Below are 18,499 nucleotides of genomic sequence, written 5' to 3'. Positions count from 1 at the left end.
GAGGGGAGGGGAAGAGCCACCACACGCCAAAAATTTTCTCCATGGGAGTTCTTACTGTCCAAGCACTCAACCCCAAAATGAATCTTGTACCTTTTCTTGTGCAGCCTGGAGGTAGGGGATGGGGTGATGCAGGTAGAACTGGTGTCATTTAATTGTCTTTTAGCATGTGGAGATTACCTGTGAAATTGTACTTGACCTTGGGGCTTTAGATAATGTTAAGTCAGAAAGAGTCTCATTTTAACATCCTGTGACATCCTCTTCCTTCCAACTGTTTTTGAGACAATAATTCTGTAAGGACTTCATATATTTTATGGAAAAAGGGCTCTGTGGTCAAATAAGCTGGGAAATGCTCCACCCTACATTCCCCTTTTTATAGGCTCTGAGAAGTCCTGCAAGGAAATCTGTCTAATTTTGATCAGCCTAGTTATTTTACTGTACAAAAGAACTACTTTTTTGTGAAAACAAAACAAAATCCCCAAAACTTTGGAAAATGGAGATAAAACAGTTTGGTAACAGCAGGAGACAAAGCCGCTGTCTCTTTCCATTTTCCCCATTTGCTGTGTAACCGTCAAAGAATCTGCCTGTGCATTTCCCAGAGGAAACTGAGTCGCAGGGAAAGAGGGGACGCAGAGGTTCTGGTCTGCAGGAGGCTGAGGAGGATGGAGGGGCTGTCTGCCTACCCTGGAAGCATCGCCATGGGGAAAGACACTGCTCTGATGGCTTTGGAATGGGCACGTGGGAAGGTCGCAGGGGGCGATGTGCCTCAGTAGAAGTATCTGGAGCTGGAGCAGGCTGACTTAGGAGCAGTGATCTCCCTGCCACTGGAGGTGCAAACAGATGCTTGGAATCAAGCACAAGGCATGGGTGCCTGGGCAGTCTCTCCTGTCCCTGGATTCATGAAGTTGTAGAGATGAAAGTCCTTGGGTAGAGAAGCTACAGAAATGCAGGTTGCTACAGGAGCCCAAGCAGTCTGTTCTCTCCAGCCGCGGGCACATGGACCAGGCCGAGGGCCCAGTGACATGGTCTCTCATGATGTCTTTGTTCGCAGGGTTTAGCAACAACAGCAGCAGGGCCGGCTGAGGTGCCCGTCAGCACTGCCGGGGAAGCAGAGGCTGACAGTGTGCCCACCGGGGGACCGACCGTCTCCATGGCCACCCAGCACCCCGGGGAAGGGGTCACTCCAGTAAGGCGCTCAGAGTGCATGCTCCCCTTCACCTGTTTCCGGGGCACGGGGGTCAGCTTGGGTGGGAGCAGTCGCTGACCTTCCTCATCTGTCTGCAAAATGCAGAGTGACAGTCTTGTGGGGCCGAGTCTGAGCAGGCCGAGGCACATACTGACTCATTCAGCGGTTGTTTGCGGAGCATGGCGTGGTGCTGGGCACAAGGCCTAGCTGCAGGGATGGATGGTAAATAGGAATGACCCAGTTCCTGGGGACAGGGTGGTAAGAGGCGCAGTGGTAAGTGGTGGCTGAAGCACGGGTGCTCTGGCAGCACAGAAAAGGGGCTTAGAACCCAGACTGGGGGGTCAAGGAAGCCCCCCTGGGGAAAGGAGGCCAAGGTGAGCCCAGGAGGAGGGGCAGGAGTAGCCCAGCAGGTGGGAGGGAGACAGGTATCCCTGCGAGGTGGGCTGGCAGGAGCAAAGGCCTGGAGCCTGTGGACGTGCAGTCTCCTGCAGCCAGGTGTGAGCAGAGGAGGGGGACGTGTGGCTGGAGAGGCTTCTCAGGACATAGAGGGCTTGGGAGGTGGCTCAGCAGGCGTGGGGCTCTCTCAAGGGTCTGGATCGAGGAAGTGATGTAGTCAGATGAGAATTCCAGAACGACCCCCCTGACTGCTGAGTGGATGTGCTGGGGGCCGCGTAGGGGCGCAGCTGAGTGGTGGCGGTAGTGTGCTCTGGGGTGTACTCAGCAGTGTCGGATCCTGCCCAAAGTCCCAGTGAGTGAAGGACTGCAAAGCATCCACTGAATTTGTAAACATGACCGTGAGTGACCACGAAGTGGCCAATGAATGTAGACAGCTCCTTCAACGGGAGAGCTATGGAGTCTGAGGACCTGGGTTTCTGTCCCAACACAGTGACTTAAGCACAGTAGAAGCTGCACCCTCTGCAGTGGTGGACAGAGGCTGATGGGGGGGCTGGGTGCAGCCACCCCAAGGGTGGGGGGTGCTGGGTGGGGCTCGCAGGGTGCCCCACTGTGGGCTGCGACCTGAAGTCAGGTCCTGGATGTGCTGATGTTTGAAGGTAAGGGACAGCAGGACGCAGTGTGGGAGGGCCCTGGTCGTCTGCTCCTCCAGCCGTGGTGCAGTGGATCAGGGTCCTGCCCCTTGATGTCGTCTCTGCCATCTTTCTATCCAGGGCCCGGATGATGAAGAAGGATCCGCAGCAACAGCAGCAGAGGAGGCCGAGGTGCCCACCAGCACTGCTGGGGAAGCAGAGGCCGGCAGTGTGCCCACCGGGGGCCTGGCCCTCTCCACGGCCACCCAGCCCGCCAGGGAAGAGGTCACTCCGGTAAGCGGCGTCAAGATCATGGGCGGGATCAGCTACCGGCCTTCTCAGAGTGTGGGCTCCATTCTGCTTGGCAAACCCAGAGCAGCCAGCGGGGACCTCTGTGACCAAAAGCTCACTCGGGGGTGGGTGGAGTGTCCAGGCCTGGGTGGGGTGTGAAGAAGCCCCCGAGGCCAGTGGGAGCTGGGCCCAAGGGGCTGGGGGAGTCAGAGCTCCTGCAGGGGCTGGCAGCCAGAGCAGCTGTGGAGGGCGGTGGGTGGAAGGGGGGCTGGAGGCCATGGTGGGCTGTCAGCAGGTGGTGGGGTCAGGTGAGGGCAGGCAGGCCCTAGCAGGGGTCAGAGGGCATGGCCAGGCCTTCCCAGCCCTCTCCTCAAGTGGTGCAGAGACACTGCACCCAGCTCCTGAAGGGGACACCAGCATTCCAAGGCACTTGGCAAGTCTGTCCCTTTGGTGTCCCTATTATGCACACACTCGAGTTCTTCCAAAACAACAGCGTCAAACCTGAACGCCTCATTCCCTCTTCTGTGTTCCCATTTCCCATGAATGGGGCCATTGTCCCCCCAGTTGCCTAATCCAGAATTTTCTTCCCTCTTCCTTAAGTCCCACATCCCATCAAGTGTCTTCCTGTTGATTTTTCTGCCTAAACATGTCGTGAGCCGCCTGCTCTGTCCTTATCCAGCACTGGCCCCTGCACTGAGCCACCGCGTGCCCAGCCCCAGCGTCCCCAGCCCCGGCCATTGCTGGGGCCTTGCTTGGCCCCTCCACCCTCTCTCACGACTCCTCTGCGGTGCCTCAGCCCTGTGCTTGGAAGCTTCCCACCGGCCTTGCCTGCAGACCCAGCTCCCCGGAGGGGCCCCTTCCTCCCCGGCTCCTGGTGCTGCAGCCTCACTGACGTCCTTCCAGCTTCTCTGTCACGCCCCTTCCCCTCACCCACAGTACTCTCTCCTGCTTTTCATCCCTGCTCATCCTTCAGAGTTCAGCACAAACACCGCTTCCTCAGAAGATGCTGCCCCAGATTGCGAGTTCTCCCTGCCCTTGTCCTTGGAGGGCCTCGTCATAACTCTAATTGATAATGACCTTGGTAAATAGTTCATATCTGCCTCCCTACCAGCATGTGAGCTCTGCGAGGACAGGGATTACACACACAGTATCTTGTTCACTGACGGACGTCATTCCTGACAAGTGGTAGGCACTGAACGAGTAGCCGCTGAGGGAGTGCGTGGCCGGGGCCATCATGTCACCGATCAACAACCCTGGCCCTCGAGGTCACTGTACACACTTGTTCCCCCAGTCTGTTTGGCTGGTCAGGCAGCCTCTGGCTCCGGTCTAGCATTCGTGCAGGGAGATGTCATAGTGGGGAGGACACGCACTGGCCACTGGGCATTAGTATGGCTTCTGTCAATGAACAGAGTGGGCTTCTCCTTTTCCTTCCTCTTCCCCTTCTTTTTCTCCTTCTCCTCCTCCTCCTCCTCCTCCTCCTCTCCCTCTCCCTCCCCCTCCTCCCTTTCTTTAAAGGCAAAACACTTATCACAGGGTGGGAAGCCCAGGGATCAGGTTCCAGTTCTACCAAGTCTCAGCTCAGTAGAAACTAGAACTTGCCCAGCAGGACTGTCTGGAAAGAGAAAGACTACCTGTAGAGGTGGTGAGCCCCCCGTTACTGGAGGTGTGTAAGTTAAGGCCAGAGAAGCTTGGCAGAGCTGAGCTGGGGGGACGCCTTGAGAGGTGCACTCTAACCCTGGAGCTCAGTGGTCTGTGGGCTGAGGTCTGGTCCTGATGAGCAAAGTCAACGGAGTCATGGAGCCACCCGTCACCTGAGGGCCTGGTGGCTTCCTGCCTGTGGCCACATACCACCAACAAGCCAGGGACGTGGGCAAAGGGGCACAACACCTCATGCCAGTTTTTTTTCAGAGTCCAAATGGTGAAGAAAGTTTAACAATAGCAGCGGCTGTGACAGAAGTGCTCCTCAGCCCTTCTGAGGACGAGGAAGCCAGCGGGGTCCCCACAGGTGGCCTGGGCCCCCTCACACCCACAGCGGCCCCTGGGCAAGCGGTCACTTCTGTAAGTGTCGTCTGGCGTCCTCCCTGGCTCACAGGGGAGAGGCAGGTCAGGGAGACAGAAACTCTCTGTGGCCTTCGCGGAGGCGGGTGCACACTCAGGGTATGCCGGGGCAGGCGTTGGGTTTTGTCCCAGCCCGGCTCCGTCCTAGCTTTGTCCAAGAGGAACTTTCTCAGAGCTGGGAGGAGCTGAGGCCCCAGAGGAGATGTGCATTTCAGAAGGGGAGGTGCGAGTCTGCTTCTGCAGGGGGGATGGCGGTTGTAGGGACAGCGGTTGTAGGTAGAAAGCGCTTTGAGCTTGGGCCGGCATCACAGAAATGGTAGTTACTCCCCTGCAAGGTGGGGTGATTCCTCGTGTTGGTTTGTGTTCAGGTCCCTGGCGATGAAGATGGCTCGGCCGCAGCCACAACAGAGGAGCCCCTTACCACGGCGGGGGCCGAGGAGTCCGGCAGTGTTCCCCCCGACGGGCCGCCACTCCCCGTCCCCACGGTGGCTCCCGAAAGGGTGGTCACTCTGGTGAGTGGGTGGGGACATGAAGATTTGCCTGGGCAGATCTCGCAGGGGAGAGAAACAAAGGCTGAAGTTGTGGGAGGGGCCGGCCCTGGGTTTCTCAGAGGTGGGTTTGCATTTTGGTTTGTAAATTTGGGCATTTGAGGGCCTCCAACCTGGGGAAGGCTGGAGGAAAGTGCAGTTCGTAGAGGAAAAAGGTAAAAATGGAGCTTGGTGTCCCAAACTGCCCTGTGGATTGAGGCGAGACCTTTCTAACAGGCAGTGCTGTTCCAGGGTGTAAAAGCTGACTTTAAGGTGTGGCAGAGTCTTGCAGGAGAAGGGCTGGACGTCCCTGCCAACGCCCGTTTTCTGTGATTCTGAGCTGCAACTGTGTGACCCTAAGCAAATCCTTCAATTTCTCTGGGCCTCAGTTTCCTCATCTGCAGAAGAGGGCAGCTGTGAGGTCCAGTCAGAGAAGGTACACACACTTGGGGTTGTCACCACTTTAGGGCTGTCACTTTGTCTTTTAGAAATAGGAAACCCAGAGCCAGCCCTCAGCTTGGGCTTGCGTGAAGCAGGGAATGAAAGTGCTCTCCGAATGGGAACGTGTTTGTACAGGCAGACACCACTGGTGACCAGCAGGGCTCGTCAGTTCCCCGAGCAACACTCAGTCATGCGCACTTGGAAAGATGTCACTCAAGCTACGGCCTGGTGGTCTGTTAGCCAGGGTGCCGCAGGACTGACCTGTGAGGCCAGGGGAGCACACGGGGAGTCCTGGATGCCCCTTGCTCCAAGGCCTCTTCCAGCGGCCGTCACTCTGCCTGCCGTCTATGGGGAGCTGTCCTCCATGCAATCGTGGGTTCGCTCAGCGACCGGACACGCAGCAGCGCTGGACCTCAGTCCAGACACTAGCAGATAGATACGAATATGCCCTCGCTCCTGTCCCCAAGAGACTTGCAGTCAAGGGGCAGGAAGTAAGCGTCTGAACTGACATTGATGAAGCACCCTGTGTTCCAAGCGCGTCTCATTCCCGTCACCCGGCACTCTGGTGTGAGGCGAATGATCTCCATTTCAGGTGAGGGTAGTGAGACTTGGAGAGGTGCGGTCACCAGCCCGTTGCTGCCTGCCTCCAGGAGGCAGAGGGGGGATTTGAACACGGGCATGCTGGCCTGCAGAGCTCACACTCCCGACCTTCACCCTGCGGCGGTTCTCATCCGAGAGAGTGTGGTGTAGGGGGAAGACCCTGGGCAGGGAGCCAGGAGGCCGAAGTTCCACTCCCAGGGGTGCTGCCGACTCGTGGTGCGTCCTGTCATCATCTATAAAAGGAGGAAGATGAGCAGCACTCTGGGATTTAACCCTGGTCACACATTAGAGACACCTGGGAAGCTTAAAACAGCAAGTCCAGTGCTAGACTAAGACAGACAGACGCAAGGGCTGGGGCTTCGGGCTCTGGGGTCAGCCAGCTGGCTATGTGGCCCTGGGGCTTCCTAAACAAAGTCCCTGCCCTTCTGCGCCTCACCCCGAGGTACATGCAAAACACCAAGGCCAGCTCTCCCGCGATGCCGCCTCAGGTGCAGATAGAGCCAGTTCTCCTTTTTTGTTCCTTTTTTAACCTTTTTATTATTGAAAATCTAAAAAATGTACAGAAGGGCTTAGAATAGTGTAATTAACCCCCCACATGCCCATCACTTGGTTTGAACAATTATTAGCACTTTGCCAATCTTGCTTCATCTGTTTCACCTCCTGTCACCGTCTAGTTTGGAGGGAAGAGGAAGGCTGGAATATTTAAAAACAAATCCCAATCATTTCACTTGTAACTAATTCGATGCGTATTGTTATTAGATTGATCTGGGACCTTTTCCTTTTTTTTTTGATCATAGCCACTATGTCATACATGCAACAAAGTCAACAATGATTCTGTCATATTATCTAATACCCTGGTTGTTTTTTTTAAAAGTGCCTCTTTACAGTTTGTTTGAATTTGAACCCAAACGAGATCTACACATTGCATCTGGTTGACATGTCTCTTAAGTTTCTTTTAAGTTTTGATTGTTTCCCACTTTTTGTTTTTTTCTTTTGCAATTGATTTGTTGAAGAAACTGGGTCAGTTTCTTCCTTAGACCCTTTGTGTTTTCTGCTGCGAGGAGCCGGCCTGGTGAGGCCAGCTCTGCTGGTGCAAGTGTTGAGGGTTTACTGCTGCTGGGAGACTCTTTGTCCACATGTATTAACAACCCTACAGCTGCTTCTGGTTGACCCAGAAACTTCTGTTCTAGGAATTGATCCTAACAGAGATAAAAAAAAAAAAAAAAAAGAGCAAAGATCTGTTAACAAGGAACAAGGATGTTAGTGTCAGTGTTGTCCATAATGGAGAAAAATTGGGCATGATTTAGTTAGCCAACAATAGGGGATTAATTGAATAAAGTATATTCAAATAATGGAATATTGTGCAGCTATTGACATTATATTTATTAGGAGTATCTAATGATGAAGGAAATGCTTACCACATAACGTTAAGTGAAAGAAGCTGGTTATAAACGAGTATATCGTGTGGTCTTGACTATTTAAAATTATACACATGCTGAAACATTGGAGGGAAATGCCCTCCATAAATGTCAGCAGTTGTTGCCTCAAAGTGGTGGAACTCTAGGATGTTGTTAGCTTTTTAATACATTTTGGTGGTTTCTGCTATGGGGGCTTATGATTTTTACAATAGGTTTTTTAAAAATCTAAGAAGGTGGGGGGAGAGAGAGAGAGGAGATGTGGATGTAGTGTTTCTTCCTGGCACATGCTGATGAGGATAGACTGCCCCTATGTGCCTGTGCAGGGACCTGCGACCGACTGGAACGCACGCCCCCGTGTCTGAGCAGGTAGTTTAAAAGCACAGTGGGGACTGTCAAGAGAGCACCCACTCTGGAATATCTTCAGGGTCAGTTTGAATCTCAGAGTCACCCACTGCAGTGTAATTTAGTGGGTTGGAGGCTGCATCAAGTCTGGCTCTGCCACATGGGCCCAGAGAGGGTTAGGGCTTTGCTCAAGGTCACACAGCCCTCAGGAATCAAGTAGGCTTACAGCTTTGGCCTCTGGACTTTCTGCTTTGGTTTTTTGCACTGCTCACAACCACCACCTTCAGACGTGAGCCAGAAGTTGGTCAGCAAAGCCCACAGTGGCCAAAATGAAGTCATTACATTTCTCAGGACTGCTTCATCTATTAGAATCTTTTAGAGACTATAGGGAGAACATTGACCTTAAAAGGAAGTAATATATTTTAAAAATCTATGTTGTGGAGCGCTAGTGAGAGATAAGACTGATTGTCAGGTCTAGGTGACTCCAAATACCTGGGTCTTCCTGGGAGCCTACTGTCTGCCGCTGCAGAGCACGCTGCAGTGACCAGATGCCCTCTCTCGTCACGGGGCTCGCCGATTCCGGCCCAGTGCAAGACCCAGCAAACGTCCTCAGAGCTCAGCAGCTCCATGTCCCAAAGACATTGTGACCATGTTTTAACCAAATCTTCTTGTTTTAGGCTCAAACACTACATGTGGGAATGACAGAACAGGCTGTGCCCAAAGGAGAAAAGGTTCGTGCTGTGACCATTCCAGAGAACACAAGTGTCCTGAGCATGTTATTGGGGTTGATTTAATCAATTCTGGTCAAGGTGGTAGTAGAAGCAGCAAGAGGGCAGAGCCCAGGAGAGACTGACTCGAGGGCCTGGGAGAGTCATGAGAACAGCACCGGGCAGTTCTGGCTCAGTCTCGTCTCACTGCCTAGTGACCTTGGCCAAGTCCCTTGACCGTGGAAGGCCTCGGTTTCCCTCTGTGTCCTTGAAGGATCCCTTTGATTCTATTACTCTGTGTCTGAGCCTCGGATTCTGCCCTTGACTTTCTTCCTGGGCAAGTGTTGGGCAAACGAGCTTCTGAGAACCACAGACCTAGGTTTGCCTCTCGGTAGCCGCAGGATCTCAGGAAAATTCTTTACCTCTTCTTTGTTCCAGGTTCTTCATCTGTGAAATGGGGTACTGATGATTACCCTGTGGGGTGGGAAGAAATGGGGTGATGCTTTCTCTGCTGTCAGTCACCACAGAAAGATACGGAATTCCTCTTACCAGGACAACTGCTGATATTAAACTATTCCAAGGGAACGGGGTCCATAGTGACCCCAGCCCGTGGTCCGCAGGAGATCCCATGCAGGGGGCCTGCTGCAGCCATAGGCAGCAACTTGGCTGCCTTCAGGGACTCTTTGCCCCTCACTCTGGCCTGGTCCCCTGCCTCTCCTTGGGGAGGGGGAGGCAGTCCCTGGGGGCAGGAGGTCCTCCTGAGTCTGCCCAGGGGGTGCTGGGATGGGAGGGCTGGGCCGGGGAGGGCAGTGTCCTCACTTCTCTCTGCCTCTGGCCACCTCAGTGGACTTCAGATGCCAGCAGGGCTCTGGGGTGCAGTAAGAGGCCATGGGAGGGGGCATCACAATACACATATTTGGGGATTTTGTTGTCAACATTTCCAGTTTCCTTTTGGTGGCTCAGGCCATTCTGTCACCTTATTTGTCAGGGGCAGCCATATCTCTGGCCCCTTTTGGACAGCCAGAACCACCTGGATGCCATTGTGTTTCCTTTGCTTTTGTCTCTCCTTTCCCAATGGGTGCTTCTGTCATTCTGAAAGCATTTCCTGGGCACCAGCCCTGTGCCGGGCGCTGGGACCTGGAGGTGATTGAGGCACGGGCCTGCCCTCCATGGTCCCCGGGGAGGCAGACCTGTGAGCAATAAAGGTCCTGGGAAGGTTAAGGGGGCTGGCGGGAGGAGCAGATGGGCAGGACAGGCTTGGAGGGAGGCTGGGTCAAGGCTGGACACTGGTGCTTCAGCAGGGTTCAGACCAGGGTAGGGAAATCCTGGGTGACAAGGGTGTTGTGTGTGTGCAGTGAGTGTCCACACTGGTCAGCTCTTCCCACCACCCCCATCTCCCCACCCTGTGGTATAGAAACAAACCGGGGGACATGGTACCCCCTTGGGCTGTCTCTGTAAAGGACAATGCCTTTCTTCCCTCCTACATAATCCTGGTCTTAGAGATGAGCACAATTTCCACAGAAAGGGGAGGGGATGGCAGAGGGTACCAGCGCTTCACTGACCATTTTGTTCTCTTTAGGGTGATGCTGGGGAGGAGCTTCCTGGCTCCCCTGAACCTGCCGGGCCTGCCAGACCCACGGTGAGATTCCCACCCGGGCTCATCACATGCATAGTATGCAGGGACCAGGGATGTAGCCCAAATAGCCACAGGCTGGGGGTTCTTCCTGTTGGCCCCCAAAGCACCTTGCAGCGAGACCTTGGGGCTTTCTGCTTCAGCTAGAACTCTGCAGCATGCTCAGGGGTGGTTTATTCATATTCACTTTATGTTCCACACCCGGAATGGCCCAGAGGTTCCTCAGACTTGACACACCCCAAATCAGACTTGTCACCCAGAGCCCCTGGGATGGCACCCTGTCTACCTGGTCACCAGGAAACGTCTTCCAGTGCTCCTCTTCCTCCCATCCCCAAGTTCTCCTGAGTCTAGCCGTGCAGGGCTTCCTCTTCCCTCGGATGATGGCAACAGCCTCCACACTGCTCCTCCCGCCTCCGTGTGGCCACCTGCCTTCTCCCACCCAACATGGCCACCACCGTGACCTTCCTAAACCCAGCTCTTGGCCCTCAACCCAGCTGCCCCTTGGGTCCCCTCAGGGGTGCTCAAGTACACATTTATTCAATGGCTGAATCAGGACTCGCCAGCTCCTGCCCTGAGTAATTAAGCACCAGAAAGGTGTTATGGAAATTCCTTTTTGTTCTTTGGATGCTTTTGATGCCCTTCAACAAGTATGCACTGAGGACACTCCAGGTGCCAGGCCTCCTGCTGGAGTCTGCACACCCAGCGTGTCTCAGCTCTAACCTGGAGGGACTGATAGACACACACAAACACACACACACACACACACACACACACACACACACATCACACACACACACACACACACACACACACACACACACACGACTAAGCTTCAGGTCAGGTGGTCCCAGCACCACACTGAGACCTTGACAGAGGCTGGGGAAGTACAGAAGAGGGAGAGCAGAACTCTGCCTGAAAATGGGTGGGAGGGCTTCACGGAGGAGGTAACTGTGGAGCTGGGTCTTGAAGGATGGGTAGGGACTTGGAAGGCAGAAAGGAGGCTGAGGACTGGCCACATGTTGGCTGCACAGCTGGGAGTTGCAAGAGACGAAGGTAGCTGTAGTGGGAGTGGGAGAAAAGGCCAGAAGGCAAGTCAGGAGCAGAAGTTATAGGGCTACAGAATATGGGAAGATTTTTGGTGACATGGCTATCCTTGGAGACTGGCAGTTGCATGAAAATTTGGGGGATTTCTTCTCTCTCAGGTGGGAGAGGAGCCGGAGGGTTCTGGCCCAGTTTGGGGCTTGGATGTCGGCTCTGGCTCCGGTGACCAGCTGGGCAGCGAGGAGCTGTTGAGGGTGAGTGTGAAGGATGACGTGGCCTGGTGTCCGGGGCTGCTCCGGAATCACCTGGGAGAGAGGGACATGGGGGTGGGGGATGGACTGTTGGTGGCAAGTCCATGGGTTCATTTTCCCTTGACTTTTGTATATGTTCGAACTTTTCCTCTTTGATGAGTTTCATTTTGTTTCACGTGGGTATGAGCGTACGTTTATACTCAGGCCCTCCTTTCTCCACGTTGCTCCCTCCCCCGATAGCCCGGAGTGGGCTGCTCCACAGCAAGGTGCTGCAAGTCCCCACCTCCCTACTCTCACCCTATTCATGACAGAGACCTTCTGGCTTCTCTGGGTAGCATTTCATACTTTGGCTTCCAGAACCTTCTCGAAATCCTCCCTACCCTTAGGCAACCCCCTCCTGACCTCTCCAGACTCCTCTTCCTCCCTCCTCAGAGCCTCTTGCTCCCCTGGCCACCTTCCCACCGCTGGGGCTTCCCCAGTCCCTTTCTAAATTGTCCCTGGGGAGCCCCCCTCCAGCTGTAGCTGGCGCCTCTGTCCCAGGGACCCCGACCTTACCTTCCCCTCTCCCGTGGGTGCCCCTGTGCTGAAGCCCCAGTTAGAAGCTTCACTGGGCTGTTCCTCTGCCCACCCCTGGTGGCCGGGGCTGGAAAGGTCTGACTCGGTGGATGCATGGATGGAGCGCTTGGACCTCCCAGGCTGGTGGGATCGGGCAGCTCAGAGGCTAAAAAGACCAGGATACTCCAGGGGGACTTTAACAACCAGGCTGCACAACAGGCAGTGTTTGACCTCATAGCTAACCAGAAAACTCAATTACCCAGAGCACATCTGAGAATTCCAACTAATTGGATCTTTACTATATATACCCATTTGGGAGAAAACATGATATAATGAGCCCAGAAATACCTAGATTCAAATCCTGCCTCTTCTGCTAATTAACTGGGTACGTATGAGCCTTGAGTCATACCATCTCACTGAGCCTCAGTTTCCCCATTTGCTAAGTGGGAACAGCAATCCCTACTTGTAGGGCTGTTGTAAGAAATGGAGAGAATGTATGGAACACGTATGCTCAGTGTATACTTACCCTCGCTCACCATCTCTAACAGAGTGTCTGTGTTTCAGGGTCCTCCAGGTCCCCCAGGCCCACCTGGCTCACCTGGGATTCCAGGAAAACCAGGAACTGATGTTTTCATGGGACCCCCTGGGTCTCCTGGCGAGGATGGAGTGGCTGGTGAACCCGGGCCCCCGGTGAGCAACTGAAGTCCCCTTCCCTCTCTGTGGCCGTGGGGCTTGCGTTAGCCATGGAGGGGCATGCAGATTATAGACCCCAGCGCTGTCTAAGGCTCACGGTGGGCAGAGAGCAGCTAGCAGTTTGTAAACAGAAATCCTCCTCATCTGAGTCACTGCCAAGACTCGTAAGGAGCAGCAGCCAAGAATAACCTCCCCCTACACATCGCTTTGCTGCTTCATCATGGTCGGTATAGGCGATCCCCAAAGGGGGTTCCACTTAATGATTTTCCAACTTTATGATGGTGGGAAAGCCATATGCATTCAGTAGAAACCATGCTTTGAGTGCCTGTGCAACCATTCTGTTTTCACTTTCAGTAGAGCATTCAATAAATTACATGATATATTTAACACTTTATTGTAAAATAAGCTTTGTGTTAGATGACTTTGGAGTGTTCTGAGAGTGTTTAAGGCAGGCTAGGCTCAGCTATGATGTTCAGTAGGTTAGATGTATTAAATGTATTTTTGGCCGGGCATGTTGGTTCACACCTGTAATTCTAGCACTTTGGGAGGCTAAAGTGGGAGGATCACTTGAGGCCAGGAGTTTGAGACCAGCCTGGGCAACATAGTGAGACACCCTGTCTCTACAAAAAATTTAAAAATTATCTGGGCTTGGTGGTGCATGCCTGTAGTCCTAGCTACTGGGGAGGCTGAGGCAGGAGGATCACTTGAGCCTGGGAATGAAAGGCTTCAGTGACCTATGATCATGCCATGACACTCCAGCCTGGGTGACAGAGTGAGATACTGTCTCAAAAAGAATGCATTTTCAACTTAAGATATTTTAGACTTACTGTGGCTTTATTGAAGGTAACTGCACATAAGTTGTAGAGTGTCTGTGTAGGAAATGCAGGAATCACAAGAGATCAGAGCTGGGCTTGGAGTGGGAGACTCTTGGAGACCATCTAGTCCAACCCTGCCCACAGAGGAGGAAATGTGACCCAGAGAGCAAAGGACACCTGGTCACAGGTGCACAGTCAGGAGTAGCCCAGCTGGGGCTAGAGACTGACCTGACACCAGGCCCTGGGCCCACCAGCCTCACCCACTCCCAAGCTTGTCCTCCTTTCCTAGGAAGGGTTTGTAGGTGATTCTTAGCAGAGATGTTGTGGATTGATTGTCACTATTGTTCCCCAGGGCCCCAAAGGACAGCCTGGAGTTGATGGAGTCACCGGCCTTCCCGGGATGAAAGGGGAGAAGGTATGGGGCACATGGGAGCCACCAGGCCCACTCCTCTCTCTCTGACCCCTCTGCCAGACCTTGCCTCTCATGTGCCTGACTCCCTGAAGTCCCTACTGGGCATCTCTGCTGGATGTCCCTGTCACGGGACTCATTCCGCCCACTCCTGTGTGTCCCCAGCTTCAGTGAACAGTCTTCTCTAGCCCCTCCCTCCTCTCCCTTCCTGCTGTGATGGGTCAGTTGCCGGCGCTGCCCAGTCTGCAGGCCACATCTCTCACCTTTCTCTCCCCCTGAGCTGGCCTCATCTCTTCTCGCCTCATCACTGCCTGGTTCTGTCCACCCATGTTCCACCCTCCGGCCTCCTGCCCCGTCCACCTCCTGTAGCAGCTTTCGTCGGTCACTGCCCTGGCCACTGAGAAGACATGAAGGGCTCTGCTGCTTGCGGGACAAACCCTCTGGGCAGACCTCCCTTCCCAACCCGCACTGGGTGTCTCTCTTTCCCGCTAGCCTCTTGGCCTTTGCACATGGTCGTCTCCCTGTCTGGGACATCCTTTTCATTGTCCCCCAAGGTCCAGTTCAGGTACATCTTCTGGGAAGCCGTCCCCAGTGCTTTGTGAGCAGAAAGTCTCCTTCCTCCACTTTCTATTAGCACAGTATTCATGCTGCCGAGAGCCTTCCTAGCCAATGACACGACAGGGGTTCGCTTACCGGTCTGCTCCTCACCCTCACCCTGACATAGAGCCACAGGGCTGCCTCTGCACCCTGAGAACCTTGACTAGGCCTCTGAGCACTTGATAAATGAATGAAACTTGCTCAGACACCATTCCTCTGCTGTCCCCAGAGTCTGGCCTGCCTTCATTCCCTTCCTTCCCCATCTGTCGGCCGTGCTGGTGCTGCTGGGGTCAGGGGACGCTGAGTCCCGCCCCTGCAGTGCCCCCAGCCTGCTCAGTGAGACAGACCGTGTCTGGCAAAGGGAGACAGTGCAGACAAGGTGAGCCTCGTGCCCGGGACGCGGTCAGTGGGTTTTCCCGCTGTCAGAGGAGGCAGAGGCCCGTCCAGCTGGGATGGGGTGTGGGGACCCTCCGTGGCCCCCTCATGGATGAAGGCATGGAAAATGCTGACTGACTAGACACCCCCGTCACGGAACTGCATTTGTAGTTTCCATCAGCTCTCGAGTGTGTTTATTTTAGTTGAAGCAGTAACTCAATTTTCGTGGAAAGCTTATTTCTCAGAAAAAGAAACAATTGTCAAGCTTTGAAAAACCTCATTTTACATGTACCAACTGTTTCGTAAGAAATTAGGTTTCGCAGGAAACACCACAGACCTGCACTCATCTTACCTGATTTCTTACTGCCTCCCTCCCCCCGCCCCCACACCCCCCCCATACTGGGTCTTGCACGGAAAGATGCCCTCAGGGGCGCATGGAACTCCGGAACCAGCCGGCCATGCAGAGCCACAAGCTTGTCCAAGATGGGTGCTGGCATCCCTCACTTGTTTGCTTACCTGTTTTTTCCTGAAATTTATTGAGTCTCAGTTTGTTGAACTGTGTGTATATGATGCTTTCTAACCAAGTAAAAGCTGACTGTAGAAGGACTTGGACTTAGAAATTTGCATCTACTAAAGGGAAACCTTGCATATGACATTACTCTAAAAAAAAAAAAAGAAAGAAAAGAAATCAAACAAGGAGCATATTCTAGATGTAAAATAACAAAAATGTGCTAAAGAAAATGAACAATCTCGGGGATGTAACAGAATGTAAGATCCAATGATCCATTTGTCCCTTAATTCCCCACCATAATATCTGCCCTTCAGCTTGCACACCTCCAGTGACAAGGAACTCACTCCCTGTCTAGGCAGTGCCTTCCATGGTTGGATAGAGCCACTTGGAGGGAAGTCTTTCCTCACATTTCCATGAAGTCAGCCTCCCTTCTCATGAGCAGGGCACAGAGACCAGTCTAGGCAGTTATCTAATGTGGAGTTACCAGCCCCCCCAAGAATAAGGCTTAGCTTATTTGGGTGGAAAAATTTTTAATTTATATATAATCATTATTATCAAATGTTGGATTATGATCAAAATGTGGATGGTCATTAAGAATTTATCAAATAGATTATTCTATGCTGAGTTGAGCGATAGAAGTATTCCTTAGTTTATTTTTCCAAAATTAAGAGGAGCAGCTAATGCTAACACCTTTAGCCTGAGAAGGAATAGGTGAGGAGTTGCCTGCTTTCTCAGCTGGAGAATGTTTCTGGAAAGAATGCTGAAGGATTTGTTAGAGAAGATGGCAGAAACCATTCCTTTCTGCTTCCTGCACTGCAGATTCTGCCAGCAGTTCTTCAGAACATATCTAGGAGTAACAGCAGTCACTGTTTTTCTTCGTTCAGGATCTAAACCATTCATGTTATCCTGCAGTTTCAAAAGGTACTAGGACACTCTGGCAGGAAAGAATTTATGCTTGGAAATTTTCTTCAGTGCCCAGATTTGCCCAGGAACATTGAGTTCCCGGTAACTACCTTTGAGTAATTTCACTGCGCTCCCGAAATGTCATTGTCAAATCAGCTTCTGTCTTTCTCATAAGATGTATGAGAAATGCGATTAAATTGCTATCATCTTCCCTTTCTCCAAGTAGTCCCAATTTGTCTGTGCACAATTCTTTAAATTTTGTATAATAAAGAATAGAGCCGCAAGCAGCTTTTGCCTAGGATTCAGTAATGGATTTAGAGCTTGTAACGACATGTTTAAATGAAACATGTTCCTACTTTATATCTTTTTCATCATCAGAAGTGTTCGGTACAACATCTGGATAATAGGCCTCCATAAATTCAAATCGACCGTAGTCAATTGTAATGGATAACAGACTGGTTATCAGTATTACAAACACCAGGCGTGGAACCAGCAGACATCCACAAGGCAGTAAGTGGTGCTGTCTCAAATGCCACAATAGGAAAAAAAAAATCCATGTGTCCATTAGGTTCTTTGATGTTCTTCTATGCTGAAACCTGGTAATGTCCTTAGAAAATCCAATTCACCATAATGAGCCAACATTTAATGAGTTCTAAACCATGATTTTGCAACATGCAGCACTACTATACCTCATTCATTGCGATGTTTCCATTGTAGAACTGGTCTCTCCATATTTCACCACTTACAACCACACCTGCAGCTCTGCTAGTTGGAATTCCAAGAAAATGCATGGCCTCACTGCACAAAAATTCTCTCACTAAGAAAAGATGCACAACTCCTCCACCATCCTTTGGGGAGTATGAGCCTGTTCATTGGAGCTCCCATTTTCCACCCTGCCTGTTCACAGGAATTCTAGTAAGGTGGTTGGGCTCTTCCACCCCCAAGCTGATCTGCTCATGTTACAAACTGCTGGCCACTATATATGTGAGCCAATAGAATAGATCCAAATACTATCATTTTTACCATGTACAAGCTGGAGAAAATCATCTAGGACTGATAAATCAAGGTCCAAAGTATCTTCCAGAATTTCTTTTGAGACTCCTACAGATGCACTCTTGTTTTGAAAGGAACAGAGAAGGCAAGTGAAAAAATACAGTTTTTTTACTTTATAGACATAATTTTCTTTAACAGGGTCAACTGGCAACACAACAATAAGGTTTTCAGAGATGAGGCTAGTTTAGATTCTATTTCACAATAGCCCCGACAGTGGTTTCACTTGTTAGTGGAAAGACGCATAAGGTTGGCACTTCCATCAAGGGCAGATTGCAACAGGCAGCAGGCGACAGTGTGACCAGTCACACCCAAGAGAAGCAGACACAGAGACTGTAGCCTCCGGTTTAGGCAATAACATGGGAACCCAATTATTTGAGTCATGTTTTCACCCCAAGTGGAAAGGTCACGCTTAGTTTCTCCCTGGCGGGGCAGGAAGGTGATGGGGCCCAGGGGCTGCTACTTCCTTCACTAAGCACTCCGGCTCCTCCCACCTCCCATCTCAGAATGGCCAGATGTCCCCCATGGCTCCTGTTCCAGGGAGCTGCCAAGGTGCCATGAGGCTGCCTCAGGGGCCCCTACAGAGGGCTTTGATTGCAGAAATTCCATGCCACTCCAGCATCACCCTTCCTGCCTGCAGAGCCAGGTGCCTCCTCCTAGAGGCCCAGGGCCTACCCCACCCTCATCCCCTGCTGTCCCCACTCCTAAGGCCGAGGATTGGGTAGGGTCTCCAACAGGAAAACAAAGGAGTTGTCATTGCAAGAGACAGGATCTTACCCATGTCCCATGCATGTCTCCATATGTGAGGCATTTGTCTTCCTCCAGCATCATGCAGCAGCCCTCACCTGGAAGATCCATGAACCTCACCCAGGAGGGCAGCCAGGTCCCTGAGGAAGGGTATCACAGCCTCCAAGCAAAGAGCATGGGCTCCCAGTCTGCGAAGGAGCCAGGGAAATTGTTGTGTGTCAGTTGCCCAGTGTGTGTAGGTCTTTTTGCTGGGCAGCCATGGCCTCATTTTTCTCTTTTCTCCTTTACCCCAAGGGCTGGGTTTAGGCTCATCCTCAACTGGGATTC

The 18,499-nt window shown here is 52.4% G+C and overlaps 1 protein-coding gene across 1 annotated transcript in view; it reads left to right on the top strand.

The window, feature by feature from the left end:
* COL15A1 (collagen type XV alpha 1 chain) overlaps positions 1 to 18,499 on the top strand; it is a 75,731-nt gene that overhangs the window by 20,564 nt on the left and 36,668 nt on the right. Inside the window, exons 10-18 of the mRNA XM_045562115.1 lie at positions 1,049 to 1,183; positions 2,350 to 2,502; positions 4,408 to 4,557; positions 4,926 to 5,069; positions 8,563 to 8,616; positions 10,172 to 10,231; positions 11,428 to 11,520; positions 12,637 to 12,762; positions 13,933 to 13,995. Of these exons, the coding sequence (XP_045418071.1) occupies positions 1,049 to 1,183; positions 2,350 to 2,502; positions 4,408 to 4,557; positions 4,926 to 5,069; positions 8,563 to 8,616; positions 10,172 to 10,231; positions 11,428 to 11,520; positions 12,637 to 12,762; positions 13,933 to 13,995 (978 nt within the window). The remainder of the gene's footprint in view (positions 1 to 1,048; positions 1,184 to 2,349; positions 2,503 to 4,407; positions 4,558 to 4,925; positions 5,070 to 8,562; positions 8,617 to 10,171; positions 10,232 to 11,427; positions 11,521 to 12,636; positions 12,763 to 13,932; positions 13,996 to 18,499) is intronic.

Source organism: Lemur catta, chromosome 10, assembly GCF_020740605.2.
Source record: "Lemur catta isolate mLemCat1 chromosome 10, mLemCat1.pri, whole genome shotgun sequence".
Lineage (NCBI taxonomy): Eukaryota > Metazoa > Chordata > Mammalia > Primates > Lemuridae > Lemur > Lemur catta.
Note: the sequence above shows the minus strand (reverse complement) of the source record. Positions and strands in the feature narration are given on the sequence as shown.